Consider the following 27,298-nt stretch of genomic DNA (forward strand, 5'->3'; position numbering starts at 1 on the left):
ACAATGCAGGGTCCAGGCCAGGATGCAGAGCTGTAGTTTAACACACTTCTCTGCTGCTTCTCGAGGACCAACGCCTGCCAACAAAACTGTAGAATTGCATTATGTAATTAGCGACTCTAAAACTGTAGGATTACATGATATTGGCGACTCTGGCCAGGTGCCTAGCAAAATAGAAGTGGTTGCAGTTCCCCGCCCTCCAAAAGTTCACCAGGTGCAGCGTTATAGAGGCGTTAACCAAGATAACCTTGTAAAAATTAAAACCAATGTACATTTGGTACCAAATACAGACCGAAAAATTTGATGCGGACTACTAAATATACGATCATTAAGCTCTAAGTCTCTGTTAGTAAATGATATAATTACAGACAGCAGGAGTGATGTTTTCTGCTTAACAGAAACATGGTTACAGGAGGAAGAGTATGTTAGTTTGAATGAATCAACTCCGCCCGGCTACTTTAATCATCACATTCCTAGAAGCACGGGCCGAGGCGGAGGAGTCGCAGCAATTTATAACTCCGGTCTCCAAACAAAAATTGAACCTAAGTGCAACTATAATACATTTGAAAGCCTCATGCTTGGTCTGAAATTTCCGAGCTGGAAATCAGAGAAGCCAGTTGTGTTAGTGGTAGTGTACCGCCCCCCTGCCGGTGCGTATCTGGAGTTTTTGTCTGAATTTTCAGATTTCCTTTCTGGATTATTGATCAGCACAGATAAATTCATCATAGTGGGTGATTTTAACATTCATATGGATGTTGAAAGCGATAATCTTAAATTAGCCTTCGATTCTCTTCTAGAATCAATGGGTATCTCACAAAAAGTGGATAAACCGACGCACTGTTTTAATCATACTCTCGATCTCGTTCTCACCTACGGTGTTGAAACTGATGGTCTGTTGGTGTCACCTGTAAACTCCCTTTTATCCGACCATTACTTAATAACGTTTGAATTTAATTTTGTTGATGTTGAAGTGCAAAATAGGAGGTATTATTTTAGCAGGTGTTTGTCTGATGAAGTTATTGTTAAATTTAGGGAGGCCATTGCTTATCTTACGACAGTGCGAAATAGTGATGTAGTCGAGGCCAGTGACCTGGGTTCTACCTCTGCAGATGTTGATTTCCTTGCTAGTAACACTGCTGATTTGTTGCATTCAGCTTTAGATGAAGTTGCTCCTTTGAAAAGGAGGGTTTCTAGCCACAGGAGCTTAACTCCCTGGTATAATTCAGATATCCGCATGTTGAAACAAAACGTGCGTAAAATGGAAAGGAAGTGGTACTCTTGTAGGTCTGTAGACTCTCATCGTGAATGGAAAGATATTCTAATAGTATGTAAAAAAGCCATTCGCAAAGCCAGAACAGCTTATTATTCAACGTTGATAGAGGATAACAAAAGTAACCCACGTTTTCTGTTCAGCACTGTAGCCAGGTTGACAAAGAGTCACAACTCTGTTGAGCCATGCATTCCTGCAGCTCTCAGTAGTGAGGACTTTATGGGCTTCTTTAACAGTAAAGTCCCGAGAATTAGAGAAGAAATCAACCAGCCGGTTGTAGGTGTTTCTTCAGCTTTAGCGACTTCCCTAGGCTCTGACTTGTCTCTATTTTGATCCTATAGACCTCCCTGAGCTGACTTCACTCGTTAATAGAGCTAAGTCAACCACATGTATGTTAGACCCCATCCCGACTCGACTATTCAAACATATTTTTTCTCTTATTGGTACGACAATACTGGACCAAATTAACTTATCCCTAAGTTTAGGATATGTACCACAGGTTTTCAAAGTCGCAGTAATTAAACCTTTACTTAAAAAACCTTCTCTTGACCCAGACACCTTAGCTAATTATAGACCAATTTCCAACCTTCCATTTGTGTCTAAAATTCTGGAAAAGGCAGTTTCAAGCCAGTTATGTGACTATTTGTATAGAAATGATCTGTTTGAAGTCTTTCAGTCAGGGTTCAGAATGCATCATAGCACAGAGACAGCACTTGTTCGAGTCACGAATGACCTCCTTATGGCCTCAGATAAGGGATTAGTGTCCATACTGGTTCTACTGGACCTCAGATAAGGGATTAGTGTCCATACTGGTTCTACTGGACCTCAGATAAGGGATTAGTGTCCATACTGGTTCTACTGGACCTCAGATAAGGGATTAGTGTCCATACTGGTTCTACTGGACCTCAGTGCTGCTTTTGACACTATAGATCATGGCATTTTACTGCACAGGTTAGAGCATGTTGTTGGGATTAAAGGGACAGCTCTACGTTGGTTTAAATCATATCTATCTGACAGGTTCCAGTTTGTTCATGTACATGAGGTTTCTTCAGAACAGTCAAGGGTCTGTTATGGTGTTCCGTAGGGTTCAGTGCTAGGGCCAATCTTGTTCAGTTTATACATGCAGCCGTTGGGAAGTATAATCCAGAATCACGGCATACACTTTCATTGTTATGCTGATGATACGCAGCTCTACTTGTCTATGAAGCCGGATGAAACAGAACCGTTAGTTAAACTTCAGGCATGTCTTAGGGACATCAAGGACTGGATGTCCAGAAATTTCCTGCTTCTAAATTCAGATAAAACAGAGGTTATCATTCTTGGTCCAGAGCATTTTAGGAAGGGATTAGATGTTGTTGCGATGGCTTCCAGTGCAACTGTGAGAAACCTTGGTGTTATTTTCGATCAGGATTTGTTGTTTAAACCATATGTCAATCAGGTCTGTAAAATAGCCTTTTTCCATCTCCGTAATATTGCAAAGATTAGGAAAATCCTCTCGCAGAGTGATGCAGAAAAACTAGTTCATGCGTTTGTATCTTCTAGACTAGATTACTGTAATGTGTTGTTAGCAGGATGTCCAAGTAATTTGCTGAATAGGCTCCAGCTGATCCAAAATGCAGCAGCACGAGTGCTGACAGGAATCAGCAGGAGAGACCACGTCTCTCCAGTGTTAGCGTCGCTCCATTGGTTACCCGTAAAATTCAGAATCCAATTTAAAATTTTATTACTTGCGTATAAAGCCCAAAACGGCTTAGCTCCGCATTATTTGCAAGACCTGATAGTGCCTTATGTTCCTGTCAGAGCTCTCCGCTCTCAGAGTGCAGGTTTACTCGTAGTTCCTAGAGTATCTAAATGTAGATTTGGAGGGCGGACGTTCTGCTATCAGGCACCACTACTATGGAACCAACTTCCAATCTGGGTTAAGGTGGCTGACACCACCTCCACCTTTAAAACTAAACTTAAAACATTTCTGTTTAGTAAAGCCTATAGTTAGTGTTTAGTAAACCTCTAGCTGGTGTTGGTAAATCTCTAGGTAGTGTAAACTTTAGTGTGTCAGAGTCGCTCCTGTGGTTTCTTGTGCTGGCCCCCCCTTCTCCTCCCTTTTCTCTCTTTTGTCCATGTTGCAGCATCCTTTGCCGGACACCGGAACCTGCAGGTGGTCGTGGGTGGCTTGTAGCTTGCATTACGGAGCACAAGTCTTTTCCTGACCCTGCACCCCAACCTGGGACTTGCTGATTGGGCCGGAGCTTCGGGAGCTGCGTGCTGGCCTGCGGTCCCCACCCCCGGTCATCCCGTTGCTGCTTCCACCTGCCTGCTGTGCTGTTGCCGTCCCTGACCCACCAGTCTGGCCCTCGGCAGGAGGGTCCCCCCTGATGAGCCTGGTCCTGCTCAAGGTTTCTTCCCTCCTAAAGGGGAGTTTTTCCTTGCCACTGTTTGGCTTAAGGTTTTTCTCCCACTAGGGGAGTTTTTACCTGCCATTGTTTATGTAATAACTGCTCGGGGGTCATGTTCTGGGTATGGGTCTCTGGAAAGCGTCTAGAGACAACTCTGTTGTATTAGACGCTATATAAATAAAATTGAATTGAATTGAATTGATCACATGTGTGACATCAATATGAACATCAGCCTTCATAAAGTCCTTCACCTTTCTAATTCTCATCTGTATGGAGCATGTAACACGATGAAGAATATGCTGAATGGTAATTTATCTGTAAAATGATGATGATGAAAATGAGGAAACAAACACACAGAAATGATGAATAAGTATTGATGAAATGAATGATTGATCAGAGTGACAGCTGACTGATCAGGCAGAGCAGCAGGATGAAGAAGTCCTGCTTGTTATTCTTGTCCAGACCAGGTTAGCTGCACACCAGAAATCTCCATGGTAACGAGTCCAGCGCTGCTTCTGTGCAAACACTAAGATTCTAACGTTTGTACTGACTGAGATATTCAAACTCAACATGTTACAATAACACGTTTATCTGCTTGTTTTTACCACTTGAAACTAGTTTTACTACATGAAATATTAGACATCAGTTCTTCATGTTTTTGTGTCTCTGACATTCAAACAAATGCTTCTTTTTCTCTTCATACAAATGAATGAGTTGACGTTTGTCCCAGAATTCCTCCTGACATATTTATTTGTGTGGGAACTTGAATCATTTGGCTACACAACATGAGTTTGTATGCATGGATTGACTGATGGAGATGAAGTCACTACGTCTTTATTGGAGCAGCAGCATGATGTCATGAATATTGATGATGATCTTTTTCACTGGTTCTGTTGGACTGTTTTAACCTGCATCCTGGAGCTTCAGCTCACATCTTTTATTCTTCATTCAGGTTGGAGTATTGCATGATGTCAGAGATCAGCTGTTCTTCTCTGGGCTCAGCTCTGAAGTCCAACCCCTCCCATCTGAAACATCTGGACCTGAGTCATAACTACAACCTGCAGGATTCAGGAGTGAAACATCTGAGTGGATTTCTGGAGAGTCCAGACTGCAGACTGGAGACTCTGAGGTCAGACATGTTTTAGTTGTGTGTTCAGATGAATCTGATGTGAAAGTTGTGTTGACACTAACCTGCAGACATCAGGCTGATCTTCTACTGATCCACACTGACCATCTGACTGCTCTGAGTTCTTCTTCTCTGCTTTAGTTTCTTCTTAAAGTTCCTCTTCTGATTCATTACATAAAACTAAACATTTGATTGTGTCAGACAAGAACAAATGAAGAACCAGAGATGTGTCTGAACCTGGAATAGTTTAGTTTAGTTTAGTTTATTTCGGTCATTATATCCCATTAAAACAATAAAAATAAGACAAACATCAAAATAGCTTTTACAAAAGTAAGAATAAAATAAAAATGACAACAAGGAAACGAATACACTGTTCAAAGAAAACCTTACAAAAAAGTTTCCAAGATACAAATAACATCTAGACTGAAAAAGTTGTAGGCTGAAGCTAAGCTTATTCATTGCCTTCCCTCAAAAAGATTATTTAAAGTAATGAAATAAAAGCAAGACGTAAGAGATAAGACTGCCAGTAAAACAAATTGCCTCCATGGGGATAACAAAGATTCCTCAGAAATAAGAAATAAAAAAAGGTGCAGTTTACATGTCTTCATCCTTAAGTAATCAAATCAAATCACCAATTAAATGAATACTCAAATTAACATAGTAAGCATCTTTTTATTTTCTTTAATTATTTACTAGTTCAATCAATTAATTCTCGTCCACGTCAGTCAAAAATATAGTATTTGGGTTAATATCAATATTCTTTTCACAGACATCATCTTTAATTTTTGGGAATAAAACATCTTCAGAAATATTAATGAATTTAACAGCTAATACATTCAGAAATGTCATCCAGATGTTAATAAACTTAGAGAGTCTGACAGACAATAGTGGACAGACTGAATGTGTAGTCGTCCAATATATGAGTTATAGAGCTCATTTACTAAATAACTTCTTACTGTGGCTGAAATCAGTCAAACCAACGTTGGCTTCCTTTGACTAACATTACATTTCATTTCAACAAATACAAGTTTACCAAATATGAAACTCTAAACATGGAAAAACATATTTTTCTATGTTTTTAATATTATTCCTCAATATGTCTGTTAAGATAATTTCATCCAGGTGATTTCAAGACATAAGGTGCAACAAATAATGTCTTTTTATGGTTTTCAGTGTGTAAAACTAAATATAAGTACATGTGTGTTGAAGTAAAAAAACTGAAATAAAGCTGCTGTCTAGACGATGAGTTTCCTTCATCAGCAACAAGTGTGTGAGTGTCCCCCGAGCTGCAGTGGGACACTCAGACCACCTCATGGTCCACCTGATTCCTGCATACAAGCAGAAATTAAAGCTCTGCAGACCTGTTGTGAGGACATCAAAACAGTTGACCAGGAAAGCTGTGGAGGATCTTCAGGCTTGCTTGGACTGTACTGACTGGGATGTTTTCAGGACTTCTACCAGCAGTCTGGACGAGCTCACAGAGGCTTTAACATCTTACATCAGCTTCTGTGAGGACAGTTCTATTCCAACACGAACCAGGGTTAGTTACAACAATGACAAACCCTGGTTTTCTTCTAAGCTCAGAAGGTTGCGGCTGCAGAAGGAGGAAGCGTTCAGGAGTGGCGACAAGGACAGGCTCAAAAAGGCAAAGTACACGTTTAGGAATGAGGTGAGAGCAGCTAAACCACTGTACTCTGAGAAACTACGCCAACAGTTCTCAGATAACGATGCCAGCTCAGTTTGGAAGGGACTGAGACAGATCACAAATTACAAACCCAGAGCCCCCCCCCTCCATCAACGACCGACGCCTAGCCAACAACCTGAACGAGTTTTACTGTCGCTTTGACATACAAAGGGACAGTCCTGATACCATCCCCCCGGACTGCATTCACATTCCCCAGTCCCATTCCTCCAACAGCACCCCCCCCCCTCCCCAGACGGGGCTGGAGCCTCTCCACCACTTCACACCCCAGAGGCCCCATCCTCCACCCCCCACACCACTGCGACGCCCCTCTCTATCCTGGAGAGGGACGTTAATAAAATATTCAAAAAACTGAACCCCTGCAAAGCAGCAGGACCGGACTCTGTCTCCCCATCCACCCTGAAGCACTGTGCCGATCAGCTGTCTCCGGTGTTCACGGACATCTTTAACACCTCCCTGGAGACATGCCATGTGCCAGCTTGCTTCAAAACCTCCACCATCATACCTGTCCCCAAAAAACCAAGGACCACAGGACTTAACGACTACAGACCGTCGCCCTGACCTCTGTGGTCATGAAGTCTTTTGAGCGCCTTGTGCTGCCACACCTTAAAAAAATCACCGACCCACTACTGGATCCCCTGCAGTTCGCCTACAGAGCCAACAGGTCTGTAGACGATGCTGTAAATACGGCCCTGCACTTCATCCTCCAGCACCTGGACTCCACAGGAACCTACGCCAGGATCCTGTTCGTGGACTTCAGCTCTGCTTTCAACACCATCATCCCATCTCTGCTCCAGGACAAGCTCTCCCAGCTGAACGTGCCTGACTCCACCTGCAGGTGGATCACTGACTTCCTGTCTGACAGGAAGCAGTGGGTGAAGCTGGGGAAACATGTCTCTGACCCGCGGACCATCAGCACCAGATCCCCTCAAGGCTGCATTCTCTCTCTTCTACTCTTCTTCCTGTACACCAACAGCTGCACCTCCAGTCATCAGTCTGTCAAGCTCCTGAAGTTTGCGGACAACACCACCCTCATTGGACTCAAATCTGATGGTGATGAGTCCGCCTACAGGTGGGAGGTGGACCAGCTAGTGACCTGGTGTGGTCATAACATAACATTCAGGACCCCGAAGCCTCCAGGACCCTGCAGCCTCCAGGACCCTGAAGCCTCCAGGACCTGCAGCCTCCAGGACCTGAAGCCTCCAGGACCTGCAGCCTCCAGGACCTGCAGCCTCCAGGACCTGAAGCCTCCAGGACCTGCAGCCTCCAGGACCTGCAGCCTCCAGGACCTGAAGCCTCCAGGACCTGAAGCCTCCAGGACCCTGAAGCCTCCAGGACCCTGAAGCCTCCAGGACCTGAAGCCTCCAGGACCCTGAAGGTGCAGGAAAGATAGCAGCAGACCCTTCCCACCCCGGACATTAACTGTTTCAGACTCTTCCCTCTGGCAGGAGGCTGCGGTCCATCAGGACCAAAACCTCACGCCACAAAAACAGTTTTTTCCCTGTCTATACATTTTACCTATCCTAAGTTCCTAAGTCACTTTTGTACAGACTCACCCGGCACTTTAAAACCTAATTTTGTACATTTCTGGTCTACATTTTATTTTATTGTATATACATTTTATTGTTTATACATTTTATTTTATCTGTTATATATTTGTTTTTATAATTGTATTGTGTTGCACCAATCACCATAACAAATTCCTCGTGTGAAAACAACGGGCAATAAATCCTTTTCTGATTCTGATTCTGATTCTGAACAAAACATCCAATAAGAACATCAGAAACTTTGTGTTGAAACTATGTCGTCACTCAATCAACTTTTTCTCCCAAAAAACTCCCAAACAGACAAATATGTACTGATTGATGAAAAAAATGTCTCCTTAAAAACATGGAAATGTTTTTACATTTTACCAAGTTCAAATTTTTACATCAAAACTAAGCTTCAATAATCTTTTACCTGCATTTAATATTTAGATAGAAAGACTGATATTTGAATTCAAAGTCTACCAAAACTGTTTCTGCCATTAAAAACTACATTAAACCCTGGTATACTGTTCTCACCATGAGTAGGCCTTATTCAAAGCTTGACAGTTAGCGAACAGTGTGAAGTCCTCCAATAAAAAACAAGGCGTAACTTTTCTTGCAGGTTTAATGAAGATCCACAATTTACTGTAAAACTGTAATAAAGAACAAAACGCAAACACAAATCAAAATCTAAACAACATTCATTGCACTGACATGACTAAGAAATGTAACTAAGGTAAACAAAATGTTGAGTCAAAAAATGCTAGCCATCAATTAAGTCACTCTTAGACTGAATTTGCAGCAAAACAACTTTCAGCAAATATAATATGCAAGTCATATCTAAAAATCAACAAAACAAAATACTCACGGACAAATAGTGTCCAAGGCAACAATGTTAAAGATAAATTGCAGCAGGAGAAACAGGCACCATGTGCTCTCTTCTTGGCCTCGTTAATTCTGAGGAAATTACTCTGCTCTACAGTTAACGCTGCTATGGGGCCAAAGGGGGCCGCTGTTGTACAAAATCTACTATTAAATTATAAATGCACCTGACACAGGGCAGAACACCTGGAACATCAATTAGTTTCCATATTTGGTTGGAGTATTCGGTTCAGCACAAACTCAGACTTTTCTAATCATCCAGTCAATAATACTGAAGAGAAAGAAAAAAAATAATAATAATACTGAAGAGAAATATATGCAGACTATAAATCAGACTATTGATCACATGTGTGACATCAATATGAACATCAGCCTTCATAAACTCCATCAACTTTCTAATTCTCATCTGTATGGAGCATGGAGATGAAGATGATGCTGAATTGTAATTTATCTTTTATTCTTTATTCAGATTGGTGAACTGCAGTCTGTCAAAGATCAGCTGTTCTTCTCTGGTCTCAGCTCTGAAGTCCAACCCCTCCCATCTGGAACTTCTGGATCTGAGTAGGAACATCAACCTGCAGGCTGCAGATGTGGAGCAGCTTTCTGATCTGGTGAAGAGTCCAGACTACCAGCTGCAGACTCTCAGGTCAGTGGAGGTTGGACTCGGTTCTGCTGCTTCCAGAAGTTTTCTACTACTCTGCTTCTCAGCAGCTGCTTTCCTCATGAAGCTGTGAGAGGAGGATGATGACAGGCTGCAGGATTGGACAGAAAGACAGAGACAGCAGTCGGCCAATCAGATGGTCCAGATGTTTGTTGTAGACCAGTGTTGTGCTGGTGTTCACGTATCCAGAAATAAAGGTGTATTCCAGCTGACGGCCTTCCAGGATGTTCAGACTGTCATAACCTGGCTCAGAGGCCATGACAAAAATGGACAACAACACAGTGCAAATAACAATATGCTATTTATTTTAAAGAAAAATTAGGCAACACAAAATAAACCAACTTGTGGGGTGTGGAGGTCAGCATCAGTAATTTCAGTGTGTGTGAATGTGGAAAATGTGTGGTGCGTGTAGAAAAATAGAATCAAAACCAAACAAATGAATGGGGCTGGCAGGGAAGAGCCAAAGCCACACTGAAGGCAGGGAGGTTTTATAGACTGGAACACTGTAGTACTGTAGTACTGTAGTACTGGGCCCATGTGCTCCAAATCAGCCCAATCAGCTAATCTCACACCAGACTCCTCAAAGAAAAACAGAGAGAAAGTCAGGCATGCCCACAATTAGACAGGGTCGTCACAAGACACACAGCTGCTCCACTGCAGCTCTGAACTCTGAAGTCCTGGATGTGCTGATGGAGGGATCTCTGCTAACACTCCTTTATCTGCTCTCTTCTTTCTTCTTCCTCTACAGCTGATGGAGGGATCTCTGCTAACACTACTTTATCTGCTCTCTTCTTTTCTTCTTCCTCTACAGCTGATGGGGGGATCTCTGCTAACACTCCTTTATCTGCTCTCTTCTTTCTTCTTCCTCTACAGCTGATGGAGGGATCTCTGCAAACACTCATTTATCTGCTCTCTTCTTTCTTCTTCCTCTACAGCTGATGGAGGGATCTCTGCACACACTCCTTTATCTGCTCTCTTCTTTCTTCTTCCCTCTACAGCTGATGGAGGGATCTCTGCAAACACTCCTTTATCTACTCTCTTCTTTGTTCTTCCTCTACAGCTGATGGAGGGATCTCTGCAAACATTCCTTTATCTGCTCTCTTCTTTCGTCTTCCCTCTACAGCTGGAAATGATGAGAGTCCAGGACGGACGAATCGTGTCCTGATCGTCCTCAGAGTTGAAGCAGCACCAGTTTGTGTGGACAGACTCTGATTGGACCGTCATGATGATGAAGTTGAAGATGAAGATGAAGATGAAAAGGAAGATGTACATAGTTTCAGCTCAGTTTGTTTCTGTCTTCCAGCATTTTACAAACTTCTCAAATATATTAATGTATAGTGATGCACCGAAATTAAAATTTGTGGCCGAAACTGAAAATAATAATAAACACTTGGCCGAACACAGAATAATACCGAACAATGTTTCTTCACAGATTTTAATTTATTTTGCCAATTTTTTCACCATTGCATAAATCAAATAAATGTGCAGTTAAATACCCGCCAGTCACAATTTGTCTTACTGTACTTATTGTATTTTTTCTCATGATCCTTTTTCATTTTCTCCCATTTAAATCCAATTAATCGGGTCGCAGCTTTCCCTACTCCAACTCAGCCTGGATCATTTCTCTGCTTTTTCCCACATCCAAGTAATGATCTGACATGCTGACATGTTTGCTGCATTTAACACCGCCCCCTCTCACTCCACGCTGTTCGCTGTTTGATTGCGTCATCACACACCGTTATTATTGTTCGTTTTTTTCCCCACTTATTCCACCGAACACCGAAAGTGTTTTTTTGCTATTTTTGGCCGAACAATTTAGGGTTACTGAACATTCGGTGCATCACTATTCATGTATTTCAGTGGCAGCCGGTCTAGTTTTCTCCAGGGGGGTTTATACCAAACTCCAAGGTAGACATATACCAAAAAGTAAGAAAATTATGTACTAAAGTATCACTTCTCTATTTGAATAGATGAAATCAACAATAGCAACACTATCATGACAATCAGGGTTTTATTTTTTGTACATATATTTTGTCACAAATGCATCAATTTAATAGAATACAGAGATATAAGGGGTATAAGTCAGCTTTACAGTATGTTAGAGCCATATATGAACAAATTGATTATATAATTTAGATTTTGTAATATTTGATTTAACTGTATGTTGAGTAATACGCCGTTTTTAATATCAGTCCACAAGGTTCTTGCTTAATATTACTAATGACTGCAGCTTTCTCATTGGTTACGTATAAATCACGTGATGTTCGTGTATTTTGTTTTGTGAAACTATGGAACCGAGGGAACACACTAGTTTTGACCGTGCTTGCATGAGAATATTATTCTGTCGTATAATCGCACAGTTTTTGTTTTTTGTAATTGAAAGAAGGTTTTTCAATAAACTTTTGAAATAAGAACACAGACTGTGACGTTTCATTGAGGTACGCGCCAGCTACATGCTTGGGAACTACAGCTTAGTGTGCTTTACCATACATTAGACGGAGCCACACTTACACAGTAAATATGAGGTAATATATAAAAACTAATTATTTCATGTATTGTGTTCATTTAATTTAAGGGAAAATGCAAATTAACATATCACCTCTATAAAAGTAGATGGTTATATTTTACATGGTCTATTCTAAAGCCTGAATTATGTTCTGCGTCAAATCAACGCAGAGCACACGCCGTCACCGTGATGCCGTCATGAACCTTCGGACTTCTCCGTCACTCCATTTCTCCGCGGTGCAGTTCCCCCCGTGACCTCTAGGGGGTCGCAATCTTTTCCTGAATGGTTTATCGGACTTTTCCGGTCACAGTGAATCAAATTTTGTGCAAAAAACCAAAACAAAAAAAAATCACACACACACGAAGAAAAGAGGCTGAAAGTTCACGACTGCTTCACGAACAGGAACCGGAAATGCGTTGTCAGTGACGGGTCAGTGACGGGTCAGTGACAGGTCAGGTCAGTGAGGAACAAGTTCCTCTCTGGTCTGGAGGAACAAGCTCCTCTCTCTGGTCTGGAGGAACAAGTTCCTCTCTGGTCTGGAGGAACAAGCTCCTCTCTCTGGTCTGAAGGAACAAGCTCCTCTCTGGTCTGGAGGAACAAGCTCCTCTCTGGTCTGGAGGAACAAGCTCCTCTCTGGTCTGGAGGAACAAGCTCCTCTCTCTGGTCTGGAGGAACAAGCTCCTCTCTCTGGTCTGGAGGAACAAGCTCCTCTCTCTGGACTGGAGGAACAAGCTCCTCTCTGGTCTGGAGGAACAAGCTCCTCTCTGGTCTGGAGGAACAAGCTCCTCTCTCTGGTCTGGAGGAACAAGCTCCTCTCTCTGGACTGGAGGAACAAGCTCCTCTCTCTGGTCTGGAGGAACAAGCTCCTCTCTCTGGACTGGAGGAACAAGCTCCTCTCTGGTCTGGAGGAACAAGCTCCTCTCTGGTCTGGAGGAACAAGCTCCTCTCTCTGGTCTGGAGGAACAAGCTCCTCTCTGGTCTGAAGGAACAAACTCCTCTCTCTGGAGGAACAAGCTCCTCTCTGGTCTGGAGGAACAAACTCCTCTCTCTGGAGGAACAAGCTCCTCTCTGGTCTGGAGGAACAAGCTCCTCTCTGGTCTGGAGGAACAAGCTCCTCTCTGGTCTGGAGGAACAAGCTCCTCTCTGGTCTGGAGGAACAAGCTCCTCTCTCTGGTCTGGAGGAACAAGCTCCTCTCTGGTCTGGAGGAACAAGCTCCTCTCTGGTCTGGAGGAACAAGCTCCTCTCTCTGGTCTGGAGGAACAAGCTCCTCTCTGGTCTGGAGGAACAAGCTCCTCTCTGGTCTGGAGGAACAAGCTCCTCTCTGGTCTGGAGGAACAAGCTCCTCTCTGGTCTGGAGGAACAAGCTCCTCTCTGGTCTGGAGGAACAAACTCCTCTCTCTGGAGGAACAAGCTCCTCTCTCTGGAGGAACAAGCTCCTCTCTGGTCTGGAGGAACAAGCTCCTCTCTGGTCTGGAGGAACAAGCTCCTCTCTGGTCTGGAGGAACAAGCTCCTCTCTCTGGTCTGGAGGAACAAGCTCCTCTCTGGTCTGGAGGAACAAGCTCCTCTCTCTGGTCTGGAGGAACAAGCTCCTCTCTGGTCTGGAGGAACAAGCTCCTCTCTCTGGTCTGGAGGAACAAGCTCCTCTCTGGTCTGGAGGAACAAGCTCCTCTCTGGACTGGAGGAACAAGCTCCTCTCTCTGGACTGGAGGAACAAGCTCCTCTCTGGTCTGGAGGAACAAGCTCCTCTCTCTGGTCTGGAGGAACAAGCTCCTCTCTGGACTGGAGGAACAAGCTCCTCTCTCTGGTCTGGAGGAACAAGCTCCTCTCTGGTCTGGAGGAACAAGCTCCTCTCTGGTCTGGAGGAACAAGCTCCTCTCTGGTCTGGAGGAACAAGCTCCTCTCTCTGGTCTGGAGGAACAAGCTCCTCTCTGGTCTGGAGGAACAAGCTCCTCTCTGGTCTGGAGGAACAAGCTCCTCTCTGGTCTGGAGGAACAAGCTCCTCTCTCTGGTCTGGAGGAACAAGCTCCTCTCTCTGGTCTGGAGGAACAAGCTCCTCTCTGGTCTGGAGGAACAAGCTCCTCTCTCTGGTCTGGAGGAACAAGCTCCTCTCTCTGGTCTGGAGGAACAAGCTCCTCTCTGGTCTGGAGGAACAAGCTCCTGTCTCTGGTCTGGAGGAACAAGCTCCTCTCTGGTCTGGAGGAACAAGCTCCTCTCTGGTCTGGAGGAACAAGCTCCTCTCTCTGGTCTGGAGGAACAAGCTCCTCTCTGGTCTGGAGGAACAAGCTCCTCTCTGGTCTGGAGGAACAAGCTCCTCTCTCTGGTCTGGAGGAACAAGCTCCTCTCTGGTCTGGAGGAACAAGCTCCTCTCTGGTCTGGAGGAACAAACTCCTCTCTCTGGTCTGGAGGAACAAGCTCCTCTCTGGTCTGGAGGAACAAGCTCCTCTCTCTGGAGGAACAAGCTCCTCTCTCTGGTCTGGAGGAACAAGCTCCTCTCTCTGGAGGAACAAGCTCCTCTCTCTGGTCTGGAGGAACAAGCTCCTCTCTCTGGTCTGGAGGAACAAGTTCCTCTCTGGTCTGGAGGAACAAGTTCCTCTCTCTGGTCTGGAGGAACAAGCTCCTCTCTGGTCTGGAGGAACAAGTTCCTCTCTCTGGTCTGGAGGAACAAGCTCCTCTCTGGTCTGGAGGAACAAGCTCCTCTCTGGTCTGGAGGAACAAGCTCCTCTCTCTGGTCTGGAGGAACAAGCTCCTCTCTCTGGTCTGGAGGAACAAGCTCCTCTCTCTGGAGGAACAAGCTCCTCTCTCTGGTCTGGAGGAACAAGCTCCTCTCTCTGGTCTGGAGGAACAAGTTCCTCTCTCTGGTCTGGAGGAACAAGCTCCTCTCTGGTCTGGAGGAACAAGCTCCTCTCTGGTCTGGAGGAACAAGCTCCTCTCTCTGGTCTGGAGGAACAAGCTCCTCTCTGGTCTGGAGGAACAAGCTCCTCTCTGGTCTGGAGGAACAAGCTCCTCTCTCTGGTCTGGAGGAACAAGCTCCTCTCTCTGGAGGAACAAGCTCCTCTCTCTGGTCTGGAGGAACAAGCTCCTCTCTGGTCTGGAGGAACAAGCTCCTCTCTGGTCTGGAGGAACAAGCTCCTCTCTGGTCTGGAGGAACAAGCTCCTCTCTGGTCTGGAGGAACAAGCTCCTCTCTGGTCTGGAGGAACAAGCTCCTCTCTCTGGTCTGGAGGAACAAGCTCCTCTCTCTGGAGGAACAAGCTCCTCTCTGGTCTGGAGGAACAAGCTCCTCTCTGGTCTGGAGGAACAAGCTCCTCTCTCTGGTCTGGAGGAACAAGCTCCTCTCTGGTCTGGAGGAACAAGCTCCTCTCTGGTCTGGAGGAACAAGCTCCTCTCTGGTCTGGAGGAACAAGCTCCTCTCTGGTCTGGAGGAACAAGCTCCTCTCTCTGGTCTGGAGGAACAAGCTCCTCTCTCTGGTCTGGAGGAACAAGCTCCTCTCTCTCTCTGGTCTGGAGGAACAAGCTCCTCTCTCTGGTCTGGAGGAACAAACTCCTCTCTCTGGTCTGGAGGAACAAGCTCCTCTCTGGTCTGGAGGAACAAGCTCCTCTCTGGTCTGGAGGAACAAGCTCCTCTCTGGTCTGGAGGAACAAGCTCCTCTCTGGTCTGGAGGAACAAGCTCCTCTCTGGTCTGGAGGAACAAGCTCCTCTCTCTGGTCTGGAGGAACAAACTCCTCTCTCTGGTCTGGAGGAACAAGCTCCTCTCTCTGGTCTGGAGGAACAAGCTCCTCTCTCTGGAGGAACAAGCTCCTCTCTCTGGTCTGGAGGAACAAGCTCCTCTCTGGTCTGGAGGAACAAGCTCCTCTCTGGTCTGGAGGAACAAGCTCCTCTCTGGTCTGGAGGAACAAGCTCCTCTCTGGTCTGGAGGAACAAGCTCCTCTCTCTGGAGGAACAAGCTCCTCTCTGGTCTGGAGGAACAAGCTCCTCTCTGGTCTGGAGGAACAAGCTCCTCTCTGGTCTGGAGGAACAAGCTCCTCTCTCTGGTCTGGAGGAACAAGCTCCTCTCTCTGGAGGAACAAGCTCCTCTCTCTGGTCTGGAGGAACAAGCTCCTCTCTGGTCTGGAGGAACAAGCTCCTCTCTGGTCTGGAGGAACAAGCTCCTCTCTGGTCTGGAGGAACAAGCTCCTCTCTGGTCTGGAGGAACAAGCTCCTCTCTGGTCTGGAGGAACAAGCTCCTCTCTCTGGTCTGGAGGAACAAGCTCCTCTCTCTGGAGGAACAAGCTCCTCTCTCTGGTCTGGAGGAACAAGCTCCTCTCTGGTCTGGAGGAACAAGCTCCTCTCTGGTCTGGAGGAACAAGCTCCTCTCTGGTCTGGAGGAACAAGCTCCTCTCTCTGGTCTGGAGGAACAAGCTCCTCTCTGGTCTGGAGGAACAAGCTCCTCTCTCTGGTCTGGAGGAACAAGCTCCTCTCTGGTCTGGAGGAACAAGCTCCTCTCTCTGGTCTGGAGGAACAAGCTCCTGTCTCTGGTCTGGAGGAACAAGCTCCTCTCTGGTCTGGAGGAACAAGCTCCTCTCTGGTCTGGAGGAACAAGCTCCTCTCTCTGGTCTGGAGGAACAAGCTCCTCTCTGGTCTGGAGGAACAAGCTCCTCTCTGGTCTGGAGGAACAAGCTCCTCTCTGGTCTGGAGGAACAAGCTCCTCTCTCTGGAGGAACAAGCTCCTCTCTCTGGTCTGGAGGAACAAGCTCCTCTCTGGTCTGGAGGAACAAGCTCCTCTCTCTGGAGGAACAAGCTCCTCTCTCTGGAGGAACAAGCTCCTCTCTCTGGTCTGGAGGAACAAGCTCCTCTCTGGTCTGGAGGAACAAGCTCCTCTCTCTGGAGGAACAAGCTCCTCTCTGGTCTGGAGGAACAAGCTCCTCTCTGGTCTGGAGGAACAAGCTCCTCTCTCTGGTCTGGAGGAACAAGCTCCTCTCTCTGGTCTGGAGGAACAAGCTCCTCTCTCTGGTCTGGAGGAACAAGCTCCTCTCTCTGGTCTGGAGGAACAAGCTCATCTCTCTGGAGGAACAAGCTCCTCTCTCTGGTCTGGAGGAACAAGCTCCTCTCTCTGGTCTGGAGGAACAAGCTCCTCTCTGGTCTGGAGGAACAAGCTCCTCTCTCTGGTCTGGAGGAACAAGCTCCTCTCTCTGGTCTGGAGGAACAAGCTCCTCTCTGGTCTGGAGGAACAAGCTCCTCTCTCTGGTCTGGAGGAACAAGCTCATCTCTCTGGAGGAACAAGCTCCTCTCTCTGGTCTGGAGGAACAAGCTCCTCTCTCTGGTCTGGAGGAACAAGCTCCTCTCTCTGGTCTGGAGGAACAAGCTCCTCTCTCTGGTCTGGAGGAACAAGCTCCTCTCTGGTCTGGAGGAACAAGCTCCTCTCTGGTCTGGAGGAACAAGCTCCTCTCTCTGGAGGAACAAGCTCCTCTCTGGTCTGGAGGAACAAGCTCCTCTCTCTGGAGGAACAAGCTCCTCTCTCTGGAGGAACAAGCTCCTCTCTCTGGTCTGGAGGAACAAGCTCCTCTCTGGTCTGGAGGAACAAGCTCCTCTCTCTGGTCTGGAGGAACAAGCTCCTCTCTGGTCTGGAGGAACAAGCTCCTCTCTGGTCTGGAGGAACAAGCTCCTCTCTCTGGAGGAACAAGCTCCTCTCTCTGGAGGAACAAGCTCCTCTCTGGTCTGGAGGAACAAGCTCCTCTCTGGTCTGGAGGAACAAGCTCCTCTCTCTGGTCTGGAGGAACAAACTCCTCTCTCTGGTCTGGAGGAACAAGCTCCTCTCTGGTCTGGAGGAACAAGCTCCTCTCTCTGGAGGAACAAGCTCCTCTCTCTGGTCTGGAGGAACAAGCTCCTCTCTGGTCTGGAGGAACAAGCTCCTCTCTCTGGTCTGGAGGAACAAGCTCCTCTCTCTGGTCTGGAGGAACAAGCTCCTCTTTCTGGTCTGGAGGAACAAGCTCCTCTCTGGTCTGGAGGAACAAGCTCCTCTCTGGTCTGGAGGAACAAGCTCCTCTCTGGTCTGGAGGAACAAGCTCCTCTCTGGTCTGGAGGAACAAGCTCCTCTCTCTGGTCTGGAGGAACAAGCTCCTCTCTGGTCTGGAGGAACAAGCTCCTCTCTCTGGTACAACTTGGAACGAGGCAAAGATTATCTCTCCCCGGGGAAGAAACACGTGACCAATCAGTGCCTTTAAACAACATAGATGAACTTTACTCACTAATATAAACTCTTTATCTTGCTCATCTAAAATAATTATATACATATATTTCAAAGTATTTTATTTTATTGGTTTATTTTTTGTTGTTTGCAGTAGTGAGGCGGTGTCCTAGCGCTCTCTACTGGCCAGCCGCCACTGGTTCAACTCCCAAATAATAAATGCCTTTTATTTTGTTGGTAAAATTGAAAGTGTAAACTTTCCCAAAATAATTTAATTTCATTGTCCAAACACCTCCGGACCTGACGGTACCTGTGGTGAACGAGTGAAGCTGGAGCTGGAAATGATTGTCACCACAGCGATGAGCTGCACCAACTGAAGAAGTTAAAGGTCTCACAAACATCCAGGAAGATCAGGTTAATTCAAATAGTAAGTAGTAAGTAGTAAGTAAGTAGTGAGAAACAACTTGATGTAGGAACGGTAAACATGGATAGGATGGAGTTTTACACCGGATAAGCACAACATGAATATAGTTTATGAATCAGAAAGATGACTTATTGTACAGTTAATTGTAGGAAACTGTTTTATTGTCAGTGATTCCCCGACAGGTTCAGGTCTGAGAGGCTTTTGGAAGTCTGGCGTTTGTACCGTGCTGTTTTTGGTATCTGTGGATAACAGTTTTTATTGCTGATGTTTCTAGATTTTGATGAGCAAATAGGAGCAATTATGTTTTACATAATTGTTTCACAATTTACAGCTAATGACACGGTTACCAAAACTGGTAAGTGGCAGCAGCTAGTCATTAGAAACCAGAGACTCACGTCGTTATCAACTCACATCGGATGGAGACCAAAAGACTTTACCCTCTGCAAATATGCTAAATTCTGCTATAAGGTTGGACATTTAAACACAGAGGTCATTGTAGATCTGACTCACTGTTGGATCCAGACCCAAGTGGTCACTTCAGGAACTGCACATACTGCTACTCCCCATTGGCTTCAGTTTACCGAGCTGACTAGAGTTCATAGACTTTAAAAAAACCTGCAGGGATCATTAAGTCACGTGATCCTTTGTCATATGAAGAGCAGTTTTAATGCCACTTTTTCTTCATACGGAGCACAGCCATGATGCTAATCAGAATTAGATTTGGCTACAGCTCCTTCAGCTGGAATATCTGCAGGGGAAGTGATAACGGCCAGCCATTGGCTGAGCTGGCTGTCACTCAGTCATAGTAGAAATGAGATAATCATGTATTTTCTCCCTCAGTGGGGAAACTCATGTTTGTTGTCAGCTGTAACTTAACACACACATGCAGGGGAGGGAAAAAAAGTAAAAGGTACAAAATATATAAAATTACAAAGTATGAACAGTTTATACAGAACATTGAAAAAAGAAACAGTGAAAACAGCATGTAGAATGAGTGTGAAGAGTTTCTGATGGATCTCCATGGTCCTGATGGATCTCCATGGTTCTGATGGATCTCCATGGTTCTGATGGATCTCCATGGTTCTGATGGATCTCCATGGTTCTGATGGATCTCCATGGTTCTGATGGATCTCTCCATGGTTCTGATGGATCTCCAAGGTTCTGATGGATCTCCATGGTTCTGATGGATCTGTCCATGGTTCTGATGGATCTCTCCATGGTTCTGATGGATCTCCATGGTTCTGATGGATCTCTCCATGGTTCTGATGGATCTCCAAGGTTCTGATGGATCTACATGGTTCTGATGAATCTCCATGGTCCTGATGGATCTCCATGGTGCTGATGGATCTCCATGGTTCTGATGGATCTCCATGGTTCTGATGGATCTCCATGGTTCTGATGGATCTCCATGGTTCTGATGGATCTCCATGGTCCTGATGGATCTCCATGGTTCTGATGGATCTCTCCATGGTCCTGATGGATCTTCATGGTCCTGATGGATCTCCATGGTTCTGATGGATCTCCATGGTTCTGATGGATCTCCATGGTTCTGATGGATCTCCATGGTTCTGATGGATCTCCATGGTTCTGATGGATCTCTACATGGTTCTGATGGATCTCTCCATGGTCCTGATGGATCTTCATGGTCCTGATGGATCTCCATGGTTCTGATGGATCTCCATGGTTCTGATGGATCTTCATGGTCCTGATGGATCTCCATGGTTCTGATGGATCTCCATGGTTCTGATGGATCTCTCCATGGTTCTGATGGATCTCCAGGGTTCTGATGGATCTCTCCATGGTCCTGATGGATCTCTCCATGGTTCTGATGGATCTCCAGGGTTCTGATGGATCTATCCGTGGTTCTGATGGATCTCTACATGGTTCTGATGGATCTCCATGGTTCTGATGGATCTCCATGGTCCTGATGGATCTTCATGGTCCTGATGGATCTCCAAGGTTCTGATGGATCTCCATGGTTCTGATGGATCTCTCCATGGTCCTGATGGATCTCTCCATGGTCCTGATGGATATCCATGGTTCTGATGGATCTCTCCAAGGTTCTGATGGATCTCTCCATGGTCCTGATGGATCTCTCCATGGTCCTGATGGATCTCTCCAAGGTTCTGATGGATCTCTCCATGGTCCTGATGGATCTCTCCATGGTCCTGATGGATCTCTCCAAGGTTCTGATGGATCTCCGTGGTTCTGATGGATCTCCATGGTTCTGATGGATCTCCATGGTTCTGATGGATCTCTCCATGGTCCTGATGGATCTCTCCAAGGTTCTGATGGATCTCCAAGGTTCTGATGGATCTCTCCATGGTTCTGATGGATCTCCATGGTTCTGATGGATCTCCGTGGTTCTGATGGATCTCCATGGTTCTGATGGATCTCTCCAAGGTTCTGATGGATCTCTCCATGGTCCTGATGGATCTCTCCATGGTCCTGATGGATCTCCATGGTTCTGATGGATCTCTCCAAGGTTCTGATGGATCTCTCCATGGTCCTGATGGATCTCCGTGGTTCTGATGATGATCTATAGATCACCAGGTTCCTGCGTAGAGACATTTACAGACAAAATAATGGAGCTGTTTGACAGAAGCCAAAATAAGATTGTGTTTTTATGTGGAGACTTTAATATTGATCTTGAAAATCCAAATTCAATGAACACAACAAGTGAATTTATAAATTCAATGTATACCTTGAGTCTGTTTCCAGTGATATCTAAACCAACGAGAATTACATCACAGAGTGCAACTGTTATTGACAACATTTTTACAAACGCAGTTGATGGAAAAGTAGAGAGTGGGATCTTGATAACTGATGTAAGTGATCATTTACCTGTTTTTACAGTTTATAAAAATTATCAATGTAATACAACGGGAATCACCTCAGAAAAATTAATAAGAAACAGATCTAACGAAGCATTGGAGGCGCTGAAAGAAGACCTAAAAAAACAGAATTGGGATGGAGTGTATGTAAATGATGTAAATATAGCTTATGATTCATTCATGACGCTATTGATAGAATTGTAGGAAAAACACTGTAGACTCAGGAGTATTGCCAAGAAAAATGCTATTGACAAACCATGGATGACCAAAGGACTACGAAATGCCTGCAAGAAGAAAAACTATTTATATAGATGTTTTTTAAAACTAAGGTCAAAAGAAGCAGAAGAAAGGTATAAGAAATATAAAAATAAATTAGTATGGATAATAAGAAGACATAAAAAGGAATACTATGGTGATTTACTAAATAAAAATATAAACAATATAAAGGCTACATGGGGAATAATAAATGGTGTAATAAAAATGATCAAATAAAATCAGCTCTTCCAAATTATTTTGTGAAAGATAACTATGACATTAATGACAAAACTGAAATAGTAAGCGAGTTTAATGATTTTTTTGTAAACATAGGCCCTAGTCTTGCAGCAAACATACCAACAATAAAAGACAATACAAATGAAAACACAATAATGGATAATGTGAATAGCATTTTTCTTGGTAAGGTAGAAAAAGAAGAAATACTGAATATTGTAAAAAGTTGTGCAAGTAAAGGATCTACTGACTGTGCAGATATGGACATGATATTAGTAAAGAATATAATTGAATTGGTTATTGAACCATTTACATATATATGCAATCTATAATTTTCAACTGGGATATTTCCTGATAATATGAAAACAGCCAAAGTAATTCCACTCTATAAAAATGGAGATAAACATGTTTTTTCCAACTACAGACCAGTATCCTTGCTTCCACAATTTTCAAAAATATTAGAGAAATTATTTGTAGTTAGGTTAGATACATTTATAGACAGATACAATATTTTAAACAATGGTCAGTATGGATTTAGAACCAATCACTCCACATCAATGGCACTTATGGAATTAACTGAATAAATTCCCACTGCAATTGATAAGATACATTATTTTGTAAGTATTTTTGTTGACCTCAAAAAAGCCTTTGATACCATAAATCATACCATACTTCTAAAAAAAATTTGCAAATACGGTATCAGAGGGGTGGCACATCAATGGGTCTCAAGCTACTTAGAGAATAGAAAGCAGTATGTGCAGATAAATAATGTCAAATCTGAATCACAATATATTAAGTGTGGCGTTCCTCAGGGCTCGGTACTCGGACCAAAACTGTTTATTTTGTATATTGATGATTTTGTTTATGTTTCCAAACTGCTCAAATGTATTTTGTTTGCAGACGACACTACTTTATGTTATTCTGGGGAAGATTTAACATATGTGTTGAATGTGGTTAAAAAGGAATTTAAAAGAATAAAAACATGGTTTGAGGTAAATAAATTATCCAGTAAATCTTGAAAAAACAAACTTCATGATATTTAGTAACAGAAAAAGAGAAACGGACTCTTCAATTAATATAGATGGTATTGAAATTAATAGAGTAAGAGAAACCAAGTTTTTGTGTGTCATGCTGGATGAGAATCTGAATTGTAAATCACATATACATTATACAAAGATAAAAATATCAAAAACAATTGCTCTGTTACACAAAGTTAAGGATTTATTGGACAACAAAGCATTGTACATTTTATATAACACTCTGATTGTTCCATATCTGACCTACTGTGTTGAAGTTTGGGGAAATGCCTGTAAAACATTTATATTCAATCAATTTTCATTCTGAAAAAAAGAGCCATAAGAATAATTAGTAGAAAACGATATAGAGATCCAACAAATCCATTATTCCTTCAGTTAAATTTGTTGAAATTTCATGAACTAGTAGACTATAGTATTCTGCAAATTATGTTTAAAGCTCATAAAAAAACTTTACCAATCAACATTCAGAAAAGATTTGAAAAAAGAAAAAGCAAGTATAACTTAAAAGGAACAGAGATTTTTATAAAACCAAGATGCAGGACTAAATTATTAAGAATCAGTTTATGGAACAATCTGAATAAAGAAAACAAAGAATCAAATCAAACATTATTCTTCAAAAGAACAATTAAAGCCTGTACGTTAAGGAAATATAACGAAAAATGTTGAGTTTGATTGACATTCCCGTAGGCGGTGGTCATTTTATTTTAATGTTATTTTAATTTTATTTTATTTTAGTTGTTTTTATTCACTTAGTTGTTGTTTTTTTTATTATTATTTTTAATTTATGTTATTTGTGAAAGGGGCAGATCAGATAAGATTCTTCTTCTTTCTGCTCCTTTTCATTCATAAGTTAGGAACATTTGTATTTGTGTTTGTATTGAATTGTTTGGCTTTTTGAATGAAATAAAGAATAAAATAAAATGAAAAAAATAATAAAAAAAATAAAATAATAGTCCTGGACCAGCAGATCCAGACTAAACCAGCTGATGGTCCAGTCTTAGTCCTGGACCAGCAGATCCAGAACCAGCTGATGGTCCAGTCTTAGTCCTGGACCAGCAGATCCAGACTAAACCAGCTGATGGTCCAGTCTTAGTCCTGGACCAGCAGATCCAGACTAAACCAGCTGATGGTCCAGTCTTAGTCCTGGACCAGCAGATCCAGACTAAACCAGCTGATGGTCCAGTCTTAGTCCTGGACCAGCAGATCCAGACTAAACCAGCTGATGGTCCAGTCTTAGTCCTGGACCAGCAGATCCAGACTAAACCAGCTGATGGTCCAGTCTTAGTCCTGGACCAGCAGGTCCAGACTAAACCAGCTGATGGTCCAGTCTTAGTCCTGGACCAGCAGGTCCAGACTAAACCAGCTGATGGTCCAGTCTTAGTCCTGGACCAGCAGATCTAGACTAAACCAGCTGATGGTCCAGTCTTAGTCCTGGACCAGCAGGTCCAGACTAAACCAGCTGATGGTCCAGTCTTAGTCCTGGACCAGCAGGTCCAGACTAAACCAGCTGATGGTCCAGTCTTAGTCCTGGACCAGCAGGTCCAGACTAAACCAGCTGATGGTCCAGTCTTAGTCCTGGACCAGCAGGTCCAGACTAAACCAGCTGATGGTCCAGTCTTAGTCCTGGACCAGCAGGTCCAGACTAAACCAGCTGATGGTCCAGTCTTAGTCCTGGACCAGCAGATCCAGACTAAACCAGCTGATGGTCCAGTTTTAGTCCTGGACCAGCAGGTCCAGACTAAACCAGCTGATGGTCCAGTCTTAGTCCTGGACCAGCAGATCCAGACTAAACCAGCTGATGGTCCAGTTTTAGTCCTGGACCAGCAGGTCCAGACTAAACCAGCTGATGGTCCAGTCTTAGTCCTGGACCAGCAGATCCAGACTAAACCAGCTGATGGTCCAGTCTTACTCCTGGACCAGCAGGTCGGTGTGATCTGATCATCAGCAGGTTCCTCTAACGGAGCCAAAGCTCCATCAGGAGTTGCTGGTTCCATCGTTGAGCTCCTTTAGTTGTTTGTTCAGATCATGTGGTTGATTGTGAGATTGTTGCAGCTCCACTCTTGTGTAACTTATCTGGTGATGTGGGGACTGGGTTAGGGTTAGGGTCACGTGGTCCTGAACTTATTGTTGACGTCACGTTTCCTCATATTCTGGACTTCACTGCATCACCAGTGAGTGTCGCCAACGGACAAAACCTCAGAAAAGTGCGTACGCCAGCCTTGGTGTGTGCGTGACGGACAGCTTTCTACGTTCAAGTCATTCTTTGTATATCCGACCATGAGCGTAGAAAGTCGCGTACGCATGTTTTTTTTGCGCCACACCTTTTGTACATGAGGCCCGAGCTCACTGATGTAGCTGACGTGGAGATTCTGCTGTTTCATCCTGAAAAGGTTGCAATACAAGGTGGGACACGTTCCTCAGTATCTGAGCAGTTTCCTCCTCTGGAGAGGTCGATAGTGGACTTTCTTCAAACCTCAACGGACAGTCCAACTGATCTCTCGGTTTTTCGGATACGTGAACTGAAGTGACCGACGCTAATCAATTAGAACACTAGTTAACTGTCCGGCTGATCGTGACCCTCCCCCAGTATAATTACCTCTGGAGTCTCTCACGGCGGCAACAGCACATCTCAGGTGAGGCTCAATCTGATGAGTCGCCATGGCAACGGACACACCCACCGCTCAAAGTCCAAAACGATAAAATCTGTCAGTCAGGAGGCAGGACTTACTGATCAAGCAGACAATAATCAGAAATACTTTTGTCCAGAATGAACCGTCCAACTGAAGCAGAGAGATGAAGAACATGAACAGAATCATCAGTTTTATGCTTTATGGTCTGTTTTTGTGCTGCTCGGTTTTCTCTAATGATGGTGAGTAACCAGTTAACTCCGATACTTTTTTAAAGGACTTACATATAAAAACGTCTAATATCCAACAATTGTCAGTTTGAATATAAAGTACGGGTAAACATCAGTTAAATCCATAAATGTGTCTACGGTGCAAGTAAGTTGCAACTTTAGTGACGGGATTCTTCAACCGTCGACAGCAGGAGGAAGAAGCTTCTCTGGACCTGAATCAAAGTCCAAAATAACCTACATAAACGACGATGTTGGTTGGTTATTTTAAACAATTTAGCAAAAACATGGGCATAAAAATCAACAATACAAATTACAAAAAAAACGTAGTACTAACAAAAATAATACAAAAATGTACGTTTTTATGTATTTAAGTATTTTTATCAGTGTTTTGATCAGAAGTCCTTCATGTTGTTTTACTGATGTAGTGTTTAGTTTTCACCACAAGGTGGCGGTGAAGACGTCAACATGGAGCTTGTTTGTCACGAGGTTTGGATGTAGATTTGTTTCAGTTTGGTCAGAAAAAAGGAGTCATTATACCTTTACAGGAAAAATATGAATCCTGCTCATCGCTTATTTATTTATTGACAAGTCCAAATTGGAAAAAGATGGGATGGAAAATGCAAAGTAATAATAATAATAATTATAACTGTCAAGATAAACAATTACAGTAAAGTTACGTTAACAGATAAAATTGTAGTTATTTACCTTCAGAATGAATAATTAACTCTAACTGCCAGACTGCTGTCAAACTCAAAGTGAGCAAAGTGTTGTGTTAATAATTAAAATATGGAAGGATTAAGTCTTTAAAGTCAGAAAGAGCTCGGCTCTTAAAGGTTTTATATGGAAGGAGAAAATGTTTATGATTTAAAGGAAACCACCAAAGTGAAGATGGTTGATGAAATATTTCATTTCATTTCATTTTTATAAATAAATAAATAAATATGAAGTCTTCTGCTGATCATACGTACTCTTGTAGGTCTGTAGACCTCTGTCGTGAATGGAAAGATATTCTAATAGTATATAAAAAAGCCCTTTGCAAAGCCAGAACAGCTTATTATTCAACGCTGATAGAGGATAACAAAAGTAACCCACGTTTTCTGTTCAGCACTGTAGCCAGGCTGACAAAGAGTCACAGCTCTGTGGAGCCGTGCATTCCTGCAGCTCTCAGTAGTGAGGACTTTATGGGCTTCTTTAACAGTAAAATCGCGAGAATTAGAGAAGAAATCAACCAGCCGGTTGTGGGCGTTTCTTCAGCTTTAGCGACTTCCCTAGGCTCTGACTTGACTCTAGACTGTTTTGATCCTATAGACCTCCCTGAGCTGACTTCACTCATTAATAGAGCTAAGTCAACCACATGTATGTTAGACCCCATCCCGACTCCACTATTCAAAAATGTTTTTTTCTCTTATTGGTACGACAATACTGGACCA

General features: G+C 43.8%; 1 protein-coding gene across 5 annotated transcripts in view; it reads left to right on the plus strand.

Annotated features, from left to right (window-relative positions):
* Positions 1 to 27,298, plus strand: part of LOC133463981 (ribonuclease inhibitor-like) — a 135,778-nt gene that overhangs the window by 65,067 nt on the left and 43,413 nt on the right. For 4 of the 5 annotated variants that reach the window (XM_061745850.1, XM_061745852.1, XM_061745853.1 and 1 more), the window contains one exon: positions 4,613 to 4,789. In XM_061745850.1, the coding sequence (XP_061601834.1) occupies positions 4,613 to 4,789 (177 nt within the window). Of the gene's footprint in view, positions 1 to 4,612; positions 4,790 to 9,365; positions 9,543 to 10,680; positions 11,972 to 27,298 lie in introns of those variants that run through there. The other variant, XM_061745851.1, reaches the window with a different exon arrangement.

The sequence above is a fragment of the Cololabis saira genome, chromosome 17 (assembly GCF_033807715.1).
Source record: "Cololabis saira isolate AMF1-May2022 chromosome 17, fColSai1.1, whole genome shotgun sequence".
Lineage (NCBI taxonomy): Eukaryota > Metazoa > Chordata > Actinopteri > Beloniformes > Belonidae > Cololabis > Cololabis saira.